The following is a 15091-nucleotide window of genomic DNA, read 5'->3' on the forward strand; positions in this document are numbered from 1 at the left end:
ATTACTCCCTAGCATACGAGTCTACGACGGCAGAGCTTTGTATCAAAATATGGACTGTAAGAAACATTGCGGATGATAGCTCGTTGAATCTTCGTTCAAACTACCTCATGCCCTGGTATCGTGGACTCTACGACGATCTGGACCCTGCCCCGGGTATGTTGGGAAGTATGCAGTACTTTGTGTGCGGATTTCTAGTCTATAAGCATGCCTCGTGAGCCATGTGTGCTTGATGCGTGGCTGGATGGCCTTTCTCTCTGCTGTTCCTGCCCGCGAGTGATGTGGGTCCCGTACCTCTATGCTGTCTCATCCACCGCCACTTCTTCTACTTTCCACTTCTTTACCCCGAACTCAAAGACCCTGCTCGACAACCAGCACGGCTCCGGCAACTCAATGGTAGTGCACATACTCCTCAACCGGCGGACTAAGCCCGTTCCTCGCCAGCCCATGCATCCCGTCCCTTCCTAGATCAAGGTCTTGCTCGTGAACTGGTATCCGCGTATCCCCTCCTTCATCTATGGTACGTGGAGTTGACGTTGTAGTAGCTATATTGATCTGACACCTCATCAGTAACATTCTCACTAGACTCCCGACGCGAAAGAGAATCGTACTCCTGCCCCTCGCCTGAATATACAGGGGTGTCAAAGTCGGTGGCCGCGTGATCGAGGATGTTGGGGTCGACGGGCGGGATAACGGTTCGTGCGACGGGCGCGGGCGACGGCGGGTCCGACCACGACCAATCCATGCCGGGCGAGATACTTCGATAATGCTCGACCAGGGGGTCGGGCGCGGGTTGGGGTGGGAGCTGGGTTTGGGATTGTGGCGGGGCGGAGATGGGAGGGGATGAAGTAGACTGGGCGGTACTGACTTCGACCATTTTGTCACCCTCGACGCGGATTTCGCGGTCGCGCAGGCGCCGCATGAGCTCGAGAAATTGGCTTTTTTGAAACTTCTCACTTGTGTTGTCGGAGACGCGCTCGAGGAGGCGGCCTGCGGTTTGTGCCATCTCGTCGTCGTCGTGCCTGGGCTGGTGCTGCTCTTCTTCTTGCTTTTGTTCAGGTTCTTGCGGCTGCTGCAATTGTTCTGGACCGGATGATCTCGTGTAACCTGCAGCCTCGAGCTCCTCCCATATGCGATCCTGATTGATGGGCACGGGAGCGGAAAGCAGCGGATACGTCGACATGAGTCGCTCGTTGATATTACGAATCAATTGCTCTGAGCGCGTCTTAATTTCTTGAGGACCCTCTCGGCTGGCAATGTTCTGCAGCGTGTCAATAACCCATCTAGCCTCGCTAGCATCCCTCGTCAGCTGATGTTCGGTCTCCATGGTTTCCAGCATGTCCAAATAGGGCATGGCTTGGGATGCGTTTTCGAGGTCGACGGCGCTTCGGATCTTGAGGGCAGCATAGACAGCTGTCACGAGCCATTAGCATAGATGTGATGCAATCGGTAGCGTAGCTCACCTGGCCGTTGTTCCCGAATCCTCATCAGCGCCGGGTCTTCCGGCTCTTGCGGTAGGTTATCTACTGCAGTCTCCTCTGTGTGAGTTTCCTGTGGTCGCAAGTTCTCGGCGAGAGCCTGCTCCTCTGCCTGTTGCACATCTGCAAAAGCGCGCTCAAAGGCCGCCTCGTCGAACTGCGGCACCGCATCCTGTACCCGTTGTTTGCCTTGCGCCACTTCTGACATGGAACCGCCGTTCATCATGGCAAAGCCGGGCTGATGGAACCCTGGGTGCGCAAAGCCCGACATGCCGTAGCCTGCCATGCCTCCGACACCATTCTGCTGGAAGACAGGCGCCTGCGCAGCTGGGCCTTGCTGGCTCATGAAGTCCTGGTGCCATGACGACGCGGCGTTCTGTGCAGGGACGCGCTGCTGCGGTATTTGCGCTGATTGTGATATGTTCAGGCGCTGGAAGTCGGACGCCCAGTCTGGCGCTTGCGAGGGTTGCGCGAACTGTGGTGGAGGCGCACGCGCAAACTGTGGTGGGAGGTGTTGGAACTGGGGCTGCGACGGCAGCGCATGTCCTGCCTGGAAAGCTTCGAATTCATGGTCCAAAGCACCATTATTCTGACCGAGAGATGACCTGAAGCCCTGCACTCCATCAGCCCTACGTTCGCGCACATGTCAAGGTATACTCACCTGCGAGGGCGAATGCCGGCCAACCAGGCGGTCCTGCTGCAGCGTCCGGTCGACGGAGGTATGCTTCTGGAAGTTCTGGAGGGCGGTAGAGGGCCCGCATAGAGCGTCTGCCATGGTCCAAAAGGGTGCAAAATCACCGCATGCTATGCTACAGCTAAATGCAAGGGTGGAAGTGGACGAGATGCGGCGGGAAGCGTGTCCCGCCATCCGTGACCATGTGCCGAGGCACCTGAACGGACCCTGTCGGCGATCGATTGCGGCCGCTGACTTTCACTACTCACCCGGGGAAGCCGACCCGAGTCTTGCACTTTCACGACTACGACATGAACCGATCGGCACACCATCGGCCCATGTATGCAACGTTTGGGAGGCGCTGAGGTGTACGCTTAGCCGTGGGTGGTACAGACCGGTGAAAGGACCTCGCATGTCCGCAAGTTGAGACACGCTCAATCTATGTTGTGCAATGAACATGACACCACACCTGCATGTGCATAGAGGACCCTTGAATCCAGCCAAGTGTGTATTGTCAATGTAGCTACATAAACTATCCATGCGATAAACCTGTAAATGGAACATAAAGATGCCATTAACAATGACGATTTGTCATTGCGAACTCAAGAGTAGAGATCAACAGTGGTATAACGAAGACGAAAGCGAAAATCAGGTAAGGAAAACAAAAGCCAATACCGAAAATTCCTAGAAACCCCGACATAATTGTAAGATCGTCCCATGTCCACTATGTTATGTTACCTCTTCAAAAGAACATTTCCTTGATGCCAACGACCCTCTTGGGTGAGCTTCGGCGACGTGACGGGGATCGGGAAGGCTTCCTTCGGCGTACCCATGCGTAGTCGTTCTTTCCGTGGTTGTCGCGTTCTTCGATGAGGAGACGAGTACCTCCGCGAGTGCGTAGACGGCGCGTGTGCTCGAACAGGATCTCGGTCTCGCGAGGCTCCATTTCGCGGAGGATGATGATATAGTTGGGGTCGGCCTGTAACACGATAAGAACACGTCGAGGGGTTAGAGCATGGCGGAACTTACTCTATCAACTTCATATGGGATGTCGTAGTATACTAGGGTATCGACAGCAAGATGCTCCTTGTGCACCTTGACATACGTAGGCTGGTGCGTGAGGCGCAACGGATTCGCAGGCGACATGCCCTGCTGCAGTTTGGCGGCCTCCTCAGGCCTGATCATAGCCTGGATCTGGTTGTCCTGGAAGCCAAAATGAGCCAGACGCTTGCGCATTGCCTCTTCGAGCTCCTTCTCCTGCTTCTCCTTGGCCGCCTTCTCCTCTTCCTCTTTCTGCTTCTGCTTTAGAAGGAAACGGTCCCACTCTTCCTTCTCCTTCTGTTTCCTGTGCTCCTCTTCGATTCTGAGTTGCATGATAAGCTCCTCACGCTTCCGCTTCTCCTCTGCTGCATCTTTGACTTTCTTGGCCTCGTACTGAGCAACAATACGGTCCTGCTCCGCCTTCGCCTGGGCCTCTTTCTCGGCACGCTCCTTGTTGAAGTCGTCAACGGCTTTTTGCTGTGCCGCCCTACGCTCCCTCTCTGCTTTTTCGAGCTTCAGGGTGTTCTCGGCGATGATCCGCTGGCGCTCCTCTTCTTGCTCCCTCGCTCGCTTATCGGCCTTAGCCATACTCTCTGCGATGAGCCTCTTCCTCTCCTCTTCTTCCGCTCTCCTCTCTTCTTCCTTCTTTCGCGTCTCTCGCTCCAACTTGTATTCCCAATCTTTCTTGAGGCGATCCTTCTCTCTTTCAGCATCCTCTTCACGTTCCTTTCTCTTCCGCTCTTCCCGCTCAAGCTTCAACTCCCATTCTTTCCTCAGGCGATCCTCCTCACGCGCGATGCGCGCTTCTTCTAGCTCACGCTCTTGTCTGTCCCTAATGTACTTGAGCTCCATCTTCTTCTTGATCAATTCCTCGCGCCTCTCTATCTCCTTCAGCTCCTCTTGTTCCTTGATGCGCCGATTCGCTTCTTCGAGCTTCCAGTGGTCGTAATCATGGCCATGATGATCGTCGTGGTGATGCTTGGATCGAGACCGAGATCGAGCTTGCTTGGCTACATCGAGCCGCAGCTCTGCGATTTCATCCTCCAGTGACCACTCTCCGGGCATCCTACGCGACCTGCCACGAGGTTCGGCGTAGGGATTCACAAGCGGGCTCTTCTGCTCTGTGCGGACGTTCGGGCTGCTTTCGTTGTCCATACGGGTAGTGTTGTAAATGGTCACGTTGGGAGCTGGAGCGTGGCCCTGAGAACGGGTGCGATGGAGGCTTGTGGTGGTACGGCTTTCAGGTGCCAGCAGAAATTCAGAGGTACGACGAGCGCCGAAGTCATCGTCTCGAACCCTCCGCGAGGAAGCTGAAGGTGCGCGAACATGGCGAGCACCACCACGGACCTCGCGGTCGGTGTTGTACCACTCGTCCTCCCAGTAGTCGGCGGGCGGCATGATCGATGTAGCTCAGAGTGAGATATCGGACCCAAATATTTTGTGAAAGATGCTGGGCACGTTCAAGACGTATTAAAACGCAAAGTCGAAGTCAGTCGTGCACGTGTGAGCGATCGCAAGGTGGGCACGGCGGGGCAGAGCGGGGTGTTGTATGAGGCAAGGCAATCTTAGAAGCAAGCTGACGCGACAGCACACAATCAGGCAAACGTAAGATACGCAGGAAGAAGAAAGAAGAAGAGCGGCGACGAGATATTTCAAAGAAATGGCCGTCGTGCACCTGGGGGCCAAAAGCGACCTAGTGATCAGGCAGCGGCTGCTGGGGCTGATCTTGTGGACCGATGGTGCAGACAGCCTTCGAATCGCTGTGCCGAAGAGCGGGCACCCCTCCTCCTGCGAGACCTCACACTGGCCACAGCCGAGTTCTGTGCGCTCATCTGTGGTCGCTCTGCTAGCTCCATCCGCTCTGCACGACCGTCGTGTCTCGAATCCTGGACTCTGTCTGCTGCTGGCGGGCTTCCCGCGCGCGAAGCGGTCTGCATAGGCTCGTGTTTGATGGTTCGATGGCCGGGGTGGCATAAGCGACGGCTCCAAACCATCGTCCAGCCTTCAACCTCAACACCAAGAGCATGTGGTGTCCTTTCTCGGACGCTCTTTCGTCTGTTTTGAGACTGCCTCACGTTATCGTCAGCACGGGAGCGTCCGTCGAGACTCGCGGTCCTGTGCTGCTGACCAGCAGAGCACTTGACCTCTCTGATCAGCCTCATCTACAGCTACCGAGATCGGACTGGCCTCCGAGCCCAACCTTGCAGGGCCTAGCTAAAATAGCCCCCAGACGGCCTGGAAGGGGGCTAGCACAGTTACCATAATCTATATATAACACTGCCCTCCTTCCAAGCGTTTCATGCTTCAAAACTTAGGAAGCAGAAGGCGCAGTGTGTAGATCAGTTATGTTGGCTCTCAAATCTGTGGCGTCGAATCAGGTGATCTGGCGGATGCATGAACGTCTTGCCGCATGTAGAAAATGCTGTAGACGCGGTGTCATCGGAATTCGTTAGTCGACAAGCAACATCTGAAATATCAATTGTATCCGGATGTCGGGTTGATAGACGGCAGTAGCTGCCGCAATCCTATTCCTTGGGGCTTCGTCATTGCAAAGGATGCTTCGTTGCGACGTCTTTGTTATCTTCCAACAGTCCCACCTGCGTTGATTGTTCATTGTGAGTGACTTTGACATTCGCATATCGCTTCTTTCCTCGTTTCGCCCCAGTTCGCCCTCTAAAAGGCTAAGATATTGCTCTGTTGGAAGCGGCAGCAAGCAAATCAATAGTAAGTCGTTACCAAAATTGCTGTAATAAGAATGCTGGTGATTACTCTGGCCATCCCACCTCATTTACAGTCCACACTGGAATTGAATAATGCGAAAAATGGTCATGGATTGGAGTGTTCGAAATAAGCTGATATCTTTGCGTTCAATCGTCCAATCGTTCCAATCGAAGAGTGGGAAAGATAATATGACGATGGCCTGGATACTGTGATCGTGGTGATCGGAGGCATGTAATCGATTGGGTCTGATCGCATTGCTCCAAGAGCAAATATGCAATGTCAAGTCATCTCGTCGACAGGTCCCGATCACTTCAAATCCGCACGGTACGCGTAGTGACAAGTTCTGTGGTACATGAGCACAATGTAGTAGCTAAGGCGAAATGCTCACGGTTGCTCAAAGCATTAGTCCGCGCAATCAAAATAGACAACAACTTGTGCGCGAGCAAAGCGGGTACGTTTCCACGAGCACGAAGTGCCAGTAGCGAAGAGGGAGGTTTTCCCATTGCATGATATCTTTTCTCTCTTGAAAGTGCTTGCTTTTCGAATGTATGCAAGGTCCTACAGCGCCACTAGATTCCATTACGGAGCGGTGACGCCCGACTCATAGAACTCAACCTTCTCAAACTCCAAGCGGAAACACAAATAATGCTTGTCAACCCCTTAGATACCTTGTGATAAAATATCTCCTATTCACCCTTGGACGGATATCAGGTAATGCCTCGGGGTCTTCAGCCGGTCCGTCCTCCCAGCACTTGCTCGATGCTGTTCTTGCTGTTCTCGTACGTCTTCTCCAAGTAGTCCTCTTTCTTTTTGAGGTTTGAAAGCTCGCTCTTGAGCTTCTCGTCCTCGCTCGATAGTCTCTTCTGGACGTCTGGAATTGGAGTGCACACGAACCTAAAGCCATTAGAGGGGTACTCTACCGTAGGCGGCCACAACATACATCTTGCCCACGCCTTCATAGACCTTTGTCTCTTTCGGCAGCGACTCCATTTCACTTGCAGTCAGCTGCAGCATCCGGCTTTCTCGGCTGTTGGCGACCTTTTGCTGCCTCACGATCACGAGTTGCTGTTCGGCAAAAGCCTTCTTCTGGCCAATCTCCTGCAGGATCTGCGCACGATGAGTCAATGCGCGATAGTCAAGCATGTGTGCTGTACCTGCTGCAGCTTTTCATTCGGTATCGACATAATGGCCTCCAATAGTTGTTGTGGTGGAAGTGAACCCTGGATACTGCCTATCGCACTGTGAAAGGTCCGCGCTCGGCTAGCCTTGCCGTTCTCAAGCGCGGGGCAGGTGCGCCCGAGCGCGACCATGACGTTTGGAGGATTGGGGGTTTGGCTGACTGCTCAACATTGAAGGGAGCTATAAGGCATTAAGGGTTCAGTACTAGTCTTTGAAAATTCACCTCGTGCTTCCAAGACCCTTTTCTGTGCGCCCTTACGATATGTTACAACGTGTCTAAGTTCGCTTGTCCCCCAGACATCTAATAAAATACCCATTCCGGGCTTCCCGGTATCGCACACGGTTGGGCCTGCTCGGAATAATTTACCACCCTACATCATCTACCACTTGCCCATAAGTGCTGGAAGCAAAGATGGTCTTGGACATTCTTAAACGTCTCCCGTCTCTGAAGTATCCACCAGCGCAAGCAGGAAGGTGGTCGCCGGTCACCTCCACACTTAACTGGTGTGAAGAAGTATGCGTCGAAGTCTGATATGTGCGGGTGGCTGCTAACTTGAACTCAGGACTATTATGCAACGATCTACTCTGCAGAAATAATCAATACTTTGGTGAAGCACACTCCAAGATCCCATCACGAGCTTGAAAGCATGCGTCGGAACACATACCTTCACCATGACAAGTGCTCTCGCTATGCTTAGCAGCACGATGAGCACAATTTGCTGATACATTAGTAGACGAACATCTGGTTCATGTACCTGTCCGCCAAAGGCATCCACAACTGCCTGACTAACGGACATGACACTACGTTTCTGGTGTCGTACATTGGATACCTGCTGGTGGGAACCGGCTCTTTCCTGTTTCATTCTACGTTGAAATGTATGTATAACCATCATTCGACACTAAGCGCGGACGAACCTGACTTTACCATCTCAGACCCCATGCAGCTTGTTGACGAGCTCTCGATGATATACACAACATGTCTTATGTGCTATGTGACTTTCTCGTTCGGCAAGACAAGCACCTATAGATCAGTTCTCGCTTCGTCGTTGGTCGGCTTATCTCTCTTCATTACTCTTTATTACCATGTAGGTGACTCAGACGCTCCGCAGGATACTGTCATCTCATTATGGACTATATGACTATCCTGGGACACACATCGAGTCTGCATGAGATCTCATAACTCAGCACTGTGCTAAAGAAGGCCAAAGTGTACACGCTGACACCTTCTTGCTAGTTTCTACAAGACCCCGTCTTCCATCAGACTGTCTACGCCATTCTCACAGCCGTGGTTTTCTTTCGGGCTGTATATGTGATGGAGACACTGCTTCGACCAAAATTCCGAACCAAACCCACAGGAAAGCGAGAGGAACAACGAAACGTACAGATTCTGAGCGAGATGTGGGTCATGATTGCATGGGGCCTAAGCATCTTCCTGGGTGGATTCTTCTTCTGGTATCTGGACATTGCTCACTGTTCGACTCTGAGGCGCTGGCGGCGTGAGATTGGAATGCCTTGGGGATTCTTCCTGGAGCTTCACGGCTGCAAGTATTCACCCCTGCGCAAGCTTGAGGATTACACTGACATTGCACCAGGGTGGCATCTTATGACTGGCCTCGGCGGCTATTGCTACATCGTCTGGGGTATCTGGCTTCGACACTGTCTGAATGGAAGACAAGACGAGTTCAAGTTGCATTGGCCTCGGCTAACTACCATGCCGATGGTGGTGAAAACGCAGAACGCGGCCGACAGACACGCTAGCTACCTCACCAACGGTGTGACAAAGAAAGAGATGTAGGATACTGCGGTTGGAGGCACGGTGCGGACAGAAATCGAGAAGATGTACTCTGGAGCGGTGCAGTGCAGGTGTGATCGATGGATTCGAACAGACAAAGGGCTGTCTGGCGTGGCGTTCGCACAGTTGAGCGTTATGCCGCTATGCGCGATGCATGCGCTACTTAGTACGCCTACGCGATGTGATCTGCATATTCAGGCCGGGCACATCGTTGTGGCGCGCAACCGGCGCGTGGCATGTTGCAGAGACAATACAGATAGACTCGGGGTCCCCTTGGCCTCGAACGAGACTTTGCACAGCATTCGCGAATGATGGAAGCACAAAAGCTGGTGCCTGCCGAGTTCGTTTACGCAGGCAAGCGCGTAAACAAGACTAGCCTAGCGCGACGGTCTGTGCAGTGTGCTTGCCTCCGGCGCGGTAAATAACCCACAACACCTCACCGCTCTGCCTCCTGTCCTCGATCCACTCTCGACAACTGCAAAGACAGTTCTCACCCAGCTCATCCCATTCTCACCTCTCGTCGCCACCCGTTCTCGACAAATCAGTCATCATGCGTGAGATTGTACGTATTGTTCGCCCCTGACAAATTTGTTGATGCGCGCCCTGCCCCGCGTTTCCGCCTCAGGGACAACACAACAAGACGACTAGCCGCTAACATGATTCTGCGCAACAGGTCCACCTCCAGACCGGCCAATGTGTAAGTCCACCTTATCCCAAGTCATTGAGACGTTGCTAACGAGTGTAGGGTAACCAAATCGGTGCCGCCTTCTGGTGCGTCGATCACGAGAAAGCTCTGCCGATGCGACAGCAACTGACCGACCTACAGGCAGCAGATTTCCGGCGAGCACGGTCTCGACGGCTCCGGTGTGTAAGTAGCACTCATTTCAGAATACACGCTATATGCAGAAATGTCTGACTTTGACCAGCTACAATGGTACCTCTGATCTCCAGCTCGAGCGCATGAACGTCTACTTCAACGAGGTACGCAGCGCCGATGAACGCCCGTCCGAAAGAACACGAGTCTGACATTCCGTAGGCCACCGGCAATAAGTTCGTTCCCCGTGCCGTCCTCGTCGATTTGGAGCCCGGTACGATGGACGCCGTCCGCGCTGGGCCTTTCGGCCAGCTTTTCCGTCCCGACAACTTCGTCTTCGGCCAGTCTGGTGCTGGTAACAACTGGGCAAAGGGTCACTACACTGAGGGTGCCGAGCTTGTCGACCAGGTACTCGATGTTGTCCGCCGTGAGGCTGAGGGCTGCGACTGCCTTCAGGGTTTCCAGATCACCCACTCCCTCGGTGGTGGAACTGGTGCCGGCATGGGTACTCTCCTGATCTCCAAGATCCGCGAGGAGTTCCCCGACCGTATGATGGCCACGTTCTCCGTCGTGCCTTCCCCTAAGGTTTCCGACACCGTTGTTGAGCCCTACAACGCCACCCTCTCCATCCATCAGCTCGTTGAGAACTCTGATGAGACCTTCTGCATTGATAACGAAGTATGTATGGCTGGAAGGAGACACAGGGCTTCGCTGACACTTTTAGGCTCTCTACGATATCTGCATGAGGACCCTCAAGCTGAACAACCCCTCGTACGGCGACCTGAACCACCTCGTCTCCGCCGTCATGTCGGGTGTCTCCACCTCTCTCCGTTTCCCTGGTCAGCTCAACTCTGATCTGCGAAAGTTGGCGGTCAACATGGTTCCTTTCCCCCGTCTCCACTTCTTCATGGTCGGGTTCGCTCCTCTCACCAGCCGTGGCGCCTACTCTTTCCGCGCCGTCACCGTTCCCGAGCTCACCCAGCAGATGTTCGACCCCAAGAACATGATGGCCGCATCTGACTTCCGCAACGGTCGTTACCTGACCTGCTCTACCATCTTCCGTGGTAAGGTCTCCATGAAGGAGGTCGAGGACCAGATGCGCAACGTCCAGAACAAGAACTCGTCGTACTTCGTCGAGTGGATCCCCAACAACGTCCAGACCGCTCTCTGCTCCATCCCCCCGCGCGGCCTCAAGATGTCCTCGACCTTTGTCGGCAACTCGACCTCCATCCAGGAGCTCTTCAAGCGTATCGGTGACCAGTTCACTGCTATGTTCAGGCGCAAGGCTTTCTTGCATTGGTACACTGGCGAGGGTATGGACGAGATGGAGTTCACTGAGGCCGAGTCTAACATGAATGACTTGGTCTCCGAGTACCAGCAGTACCAGGAGGCCTCCATCTCTGAGGGAGAGGAGGAGTATGACGAGGAGGCCCCCGTTGAGGGCGAGGAGTAAGGTGGTCACCAAACATGTGTCAAACTAACAGTGTGCTGATTTTACTGAAGGTACGAGGGCTGAGTCTCTTGACTGAACCGAAACAGTTGGAGAGACAGGGAGCGACATCTGTGTTGTTGTTCCAGTCATGGCCAGCTGTGGAAATGTCTGAGCGAACTTAGAGCGTAGAGCGAAAACCTCTTGTTAATGCAAATGATTGCCTAATCCAATAAATTTCTTCAAACAAGTCCATTGTCGTGTCCTGGAGCGAATCCAGTGAAATATGCATATAGAAAAAGGTGTTGCTTGGGCGTTGTTGCTTTGGGCTGTCATGTTCACGTCAAACCAATTTATAATGAGCATCTCATCTACCTAAGTAGTGAATCTCTCCCGTCGCCTGAGAGCTGCCTTGCGGAAGCAGTTGAATGCCCGCAACCGCCAACGAAGCCCTCATCCTGCGTGCCTCGACCGTGGACCGTGTCCTTGTGTAGCATGTCTTTCGCCGTATGTCTCTGCATCGTCGATGGTATGGTGAGGCAATAGAAACTAGCCTCACCGTAGCTGCTCCAGTCCTCCTTGCCTATGTACAGGCTGACTCTGCGAACCCTTTACAACGCCTTGTTCCCCGCCTTCTTCCTCTCCTCATCCCTCTTCGTGTAAATCATCTCGGTGAACGGGTCCTCCCACCTCCTGGCAACACTGTAACACACGGCCACCACAAAGGTCAAGAAGATGCCCGCAGGCTTGCCTTTCCAGATCGCGGTCGCGAGAAAGCTGAGCGTCGACCCGTGGTACATGGGCGCGTCGGAGACATTGAAGGGGAACGAGGTCACGGGGGCGTCCATGAGGATGCCGAAATAGTCGCCGAGGTAGGTGCCGGTTACGCCGAGGGCGTACATGGAGGTTAGGACGAGGGTTGTTCCCGTGGCGAAGAGGGGGATTGCGGAGAGGTGGATGAGGGGTGTGAGGAGGGCGGGGTGAGTTGGTTGGTGGGAGAGAGCGGTGTCGTAGCTGTGCCATTTTGTATCAGTGTGGGTTGGGACGGGTGTGAGGAGGGGGAGGAGAGAGACGGACAGGAAGTCGCGCAGGATGCCAAGGGAGAAGATGGTCACGGCGAGAGCGTAGCAGCCATAGCGGGGGTTATTGCCGAAGAGCTTGGTGATGGTCTTGTTGTAGTATTCTGTTCCGGGCATGGATCTGTCAGCCTCATGTTCGGGTGTAGCGAGCGGGTTTGAGATAGAAAAGTGTGAGGTTGCGTACCCGATTGTGCTGCGATGCTGCACGGTAGATTAGCTCGGCGCCTCCAGGCTTGGTGGGGGGCGGGATGGACTTACTTCCAGAATGTGGGATTGAACAGGATAGTCGCTGCCGAAACTGCGCTTCATTAGCCATGCTGCCTGCGCGCACAATGCCCTTCGTGGAGAATTTAGGGGACGTACTCCACAGGCTGGGCTGGCTGAAGTCGATGTAGTCGCTCATGATGGTGGTGATTTGCTATACAACGCGCTTTGCAAGTGGAGGAGGGATTCAAAGGTGTATGGAGCGCGAGGGCAAGCTCTGCGGAGAAGTTGGTGCTGCAACGTGGGGTGAAGCTTGGTGTTTTCGGCAGTCGGGTGGTTGGGGTTGTTAGGCGAGACGTCATTGCTTCACATGACAGCTCCTGTTTTGAAGCTCAATATCTGGGATAGGTGCTCTTGAATAATTCTCGATAACGATCAAGTGCCTAGTTTGGCACAAGGTTGCATTCAGTCATAGCAATAAACCGTACATGTTTACCGACTCGGCCGCCGCAGGCTGCATTCCTGCGAGGAGCTCGTCTTGATCCCTTATTACCGATTACGCCCAAACACGCAAATTCACAAAATAATCCCAAAAAATTAGTATACCCAAGACCACCCGCGATTCTTTTCTTCCTCTACAAGCCGTTGTCCTGGCATGTAAATGCTCCGCCAAAGTTATCCGCCTTGTACCCGTCGATAATGCTCTGCACCGTTGCGTACGTTCCCCCAGTCAAAAATAATAGACCCACGCAGCACAGGCCCACATTAAAGAGGAAGCCAGCCCAGCCGCGGATACCGCGGTTCTTGAAGTAATTGCGTCCGTAGTCGGCCTCGCGCATACGGAAGTATGCAACGCCCCAGTAGATGAAGCCAAAGAAAGCATCGAAAAGCGAGCTCATCAAAGACAGCAGGTCCGAGAAGAAGGGAATAACCTCCGCGACAATAAAAGCCAGTAACCAGAGCACAGCGAGGATGGCGGCCCAGGCGGCCCAGCCGACTACGGTGTGGCTACCCATGTGGTAGGTACCGCCGAAGAAGCGGAAGAAGATGAAGCGTGCGGACACGGAGGCGTACAAAACGCCTAGGAAAATGATGGTCGGGATCATGAAGGAGAACGAGATCTTCAGCATGACTTCATTTCCGATGGAACCAAAGGCGGGTGCGGTCATGTACTGGGTACCAGTATAGGCGTACACGATGCTGCCGACGAGACCAAAGACGATGACCTCGGCGATGGTGACGGCCCAGAGGGCCTTGGGGAAGTCCTTGGGCTCCTTCATCTCGGCAATGAAACTGGGGAGCGTAATCTGGCCGATGAAGGTGTAGCTGATGTTCATGAAGGCGCTCATTCCCGCGACGAATGTAGTGCCTGCAGCAGGGACTGCGAGGACAATCGGATCAATGGGCCCAGTCTCGGCTGGCCAGCCCTTCGGATGGTCCATGATTCCAGAAAAAATCGTCGCGAGCAGGACCGAGATGAAAGTGAACAAGGCTGAGGCGGTCGCGCCCTTGGAGAGCGTACCGAAGGTGCGTGGGAGGGAGCAGACGAAGGAGACGACAGCTACAATGGCAGAAAAACCGATTGTGCATATTCCGTGCCCGGTCATGGTGTTCAAATATTTGGCGCCCACGAGGCAGTGGAGACCCTGTCGGATGTCAGCTACTATGTGATAGACTCAGAAATAGGTTTTCTTACCTGAATGAAGGTGTTATTCAAAATGAACATAACGGCCGTAAACCAGAATGCCCAGCGGTGGTTGTAGAAGATCATCTGGCCTAGATCGCAAACATCGCGAATCTCTGGGTGGCGCATGCAGAACTCCCTACAATAGTCAGCATAATTTCAAGCTCAACGAAATTGGACAGCTTACCAGCAGATCAAAGATGTGTACAGTACCAATGCTGCAATGACGCACGTCAAGATCAAGCCAGGTACCAATCCCAGGATGGAGTAGGACCACGGGAAGGACATAATGGCCAGGCAGATGTACTCGGAGAAGAGCAGAGCGGCCGTCTTCTGCCAGCTGCAGGTGCGGTACTGGATGGCATTTCCGGCCTCAAGCTCGATCTGCTTTCCCACGGTGATGCTCTCCTCCTCGCTGCTGTCGATATCACGGCGGGCGGGGCCCTCAATGCGGCTTCCCTGGCGCTGTTTCTCAAGTCCGCCATTCTCAGCGTCCTTGTTGAACAATTCGTCAGCGGCCTTGGTGTCGTTGGATGGGCTGTCTGCCCTCTCGGGTTTGGAGCCAAAGCCTAGCGCCATTTGACCGACCGAATGGCTTTGATAAAGATGTGGTGGTAGGAGGTACGGCGAGAGACGTTCGGCAGCATTAATTGCGGTTGGGGCGAAGGTCGAGAGGCGGCGAAAGTGGGAGAGCAGCAAGTTTGCGCGGGCAGGTTCACAATAAGAAGAGGGCACAGGATCTGCACGGGCTCAGGCGCGCATGGGATTAGTGGTTAGTGGTACAGGGTTGTCAGTCACTACGGGGTTGAAAAGCAAATCTCAGATGCGGTGGACTGGGAGCTTGGTGGATCAACGGGGCGCGCGAGTGGCTGTTGGGCTCCACAATCAACGGCGCAAGGTACGGCTGGGCTGGGAGGCTGCAGATGCTGGTAACTTGTGGGAAGTGTGCAGTGGCGGCTTGCGGTTCCTTGGTCGGCGTGCGGTTGATGTCGCAAACGGC

General features: G+C 54.0%; 7 protein-coding genes across 7 annotated transcripts; 2 read left to right on the forward strand and 5 right to left on the reverse strand.

Annotated features, from left to right (window-relative positions):
- Positions 1 to 508: 508 nt before the first annotated feature.
- On the reverse strand, positions 509 to 2250 carry CC84DRAFT_1212194 (uncharacterized protein; the record flags this gene model as incomplete). Its single annotated transcript, XM_018182432.1, has 3 exons — positions 509 to 1410; positions 1461 to 2088; positions 2137 to 2250. 3 exons carry the CDS (start codon positions 2248 to 2250, stop codon positions 509 to 511), a joined length of 1644 nt encoding a protein of 547 aa, XP_018043045.1.
- A 393-nt stretch (positions 2251 to 2643) lies between these two features.
- Positions 2644 to 4920, reverse strand: CC84DRAFT_1254883 (uncharacterized protein). Its single transcript, XM_018184493.1, has 2 exons — positions 3178 to 4920; positions 2644 to 3127 (listed from the first exon to the last, which is right to left on the reverse strand). The coding sequence occupies exons 1-2, from the start codon at positions 4585 to 4587 to the stop codon at positions 2891 to 2893; spliced, it is 1647 nt and encodes a 548-aa protein (XP_018043046.1). The 5' UTR covers positions 4588 to 4920; the 3' UTR covers positions 2644 to 2890.
- A 1718-nt stretch (positions 4921 to 6638) lies between these two features.
- CC84DRAFT_1183265 (Prefoldin) lies at positions 6639 to 7094 on the reverse strand (the record flags this gene model as incomplete). Its single annotated transcript, XM_018180681.1, has 3 exons — positions 6639 to 6804; positions 6851 to 7017; positions 7065 to 7094. 3 exons carry the CDS (start codon positions 7092 to 7094, stop codon positions 6639 to 6641), a joined length of 363 nt encoding a protein of 120 aa, XP_018043047.1.
- Positions 7095 to 7361: 267 nt separating this feature from the next.
- Positions 7362 to 9282, forward strand: CC84DRAFT_155373 (alkaline phytoceramidase). Its single transcript, XM_018185394.1, has 6 exons — positions 7362 to 7603; positions 7653 to 7697; positions 7824 to 7965; positions 8023 to 8174; positions 8324 to 8630; positions 8682 to 9282. The coding sequence occupies exons 1-6, from the start codon at positions 7502 to 7504 to the stop codon at positions 8882 to 8884; spliced, it is 951 nt and encodes a 316-aa protein (XP_018043048.1). The 5' UTR covers positions 7362 to 7501; the 3' UTR covers positions 8885 to 9282.
- An 18-nt stretch (positions 9283 to 9300) lies between these two features.
- On the forward strand, positions 9301 to 11423 carry CC84DRAFT_1159957 (beta tubulin). The gene is made up of 7 exons (XM_018177369.1): positions 9301 to 9443; positions 9555 to 9578; positions 9627 to 9652; positions 9708 to 9749; positions 9808 to 9862; positions 9918 to 10373; positions 10420 to 11423. Exons 1-7 carry the CDS (start codon positions 9432 to 9434, stop codon positions 11146 to 11148), a joined length of 1344 nt encoding a protein of 447 aa, XP_018043049.1. The 5' UTR covers positions 9301 to 9431; the 3' UTR covers positions 11149 to 11423.
- On the reverse strand, positions 11254 to 12713 carry CC84DRAFT_1109306 (phosphatidylethanolamine N-methyltransferase). Its single transcript, XM_018175220.1, has 5 exons — positions 12567 to 12713; positions 12462 to 12501; positions 12388 to 12404; positions 12202 to 12307; positions 11254 to 12138 (listed from the first exon to the last, which is right to left on the reverse strand). Exons 1-5 carry the CDS (start codon positions 12604 to 12606, stop codon positions 11736 to 11738), a joined length of 606 nt encoding a protein of 201 aa, XP_018043050.1. The 5' UTR covers positions 12607 to 12713; the 3' UTR covers positions 11254 to 11735.
- A 161-nt stretch (positions 12714 to 12874) lies between these two features.
- Positions 12875 to 14882, reverse strand: CC84DRAFT_1254888 (uncharacterized protein). The gene is made up of 3 exons (XM_018184494.1): positions 14279 to 14882; positions 14104 to 14230; positions 12875 to 14053 (listed from the first exon to the last, which is right to left on the reverse strand). The coding sequence occupies exons 1-3, from the start codon at positions 14668 to 14670 to the stop codon at positions 13043 to 13045; spliced, it is 1530 nt and encodes a 509-aa protein (XP_018043051.1). The 5' UTR covers positions 14671 to 14882; the 3' UTR covers positions 12875 to 13042.
- Between the last annotated feature and the right edge of the window lie 209 nt (positions 14883 to 15091).

Source organism: Paraphaeosphaeria sporulosa, assembly GCF_001642045.1.
Source record: "Paraphaeosphaeria sporulosa strain AP3s5-JAC2a unplaced genomic scaffold CC84scaffold_1, whole genome shotgun sequence".
Taxonomy (NCBI): domain Eukaryota; kingdom Fungi; phylum Ascomycota; class Dothideomycetes; order Pleosporales; family Didymosphaeriaceae; genus Paraphaeosphaeria; species Paraphaeosphaeria sporulosa.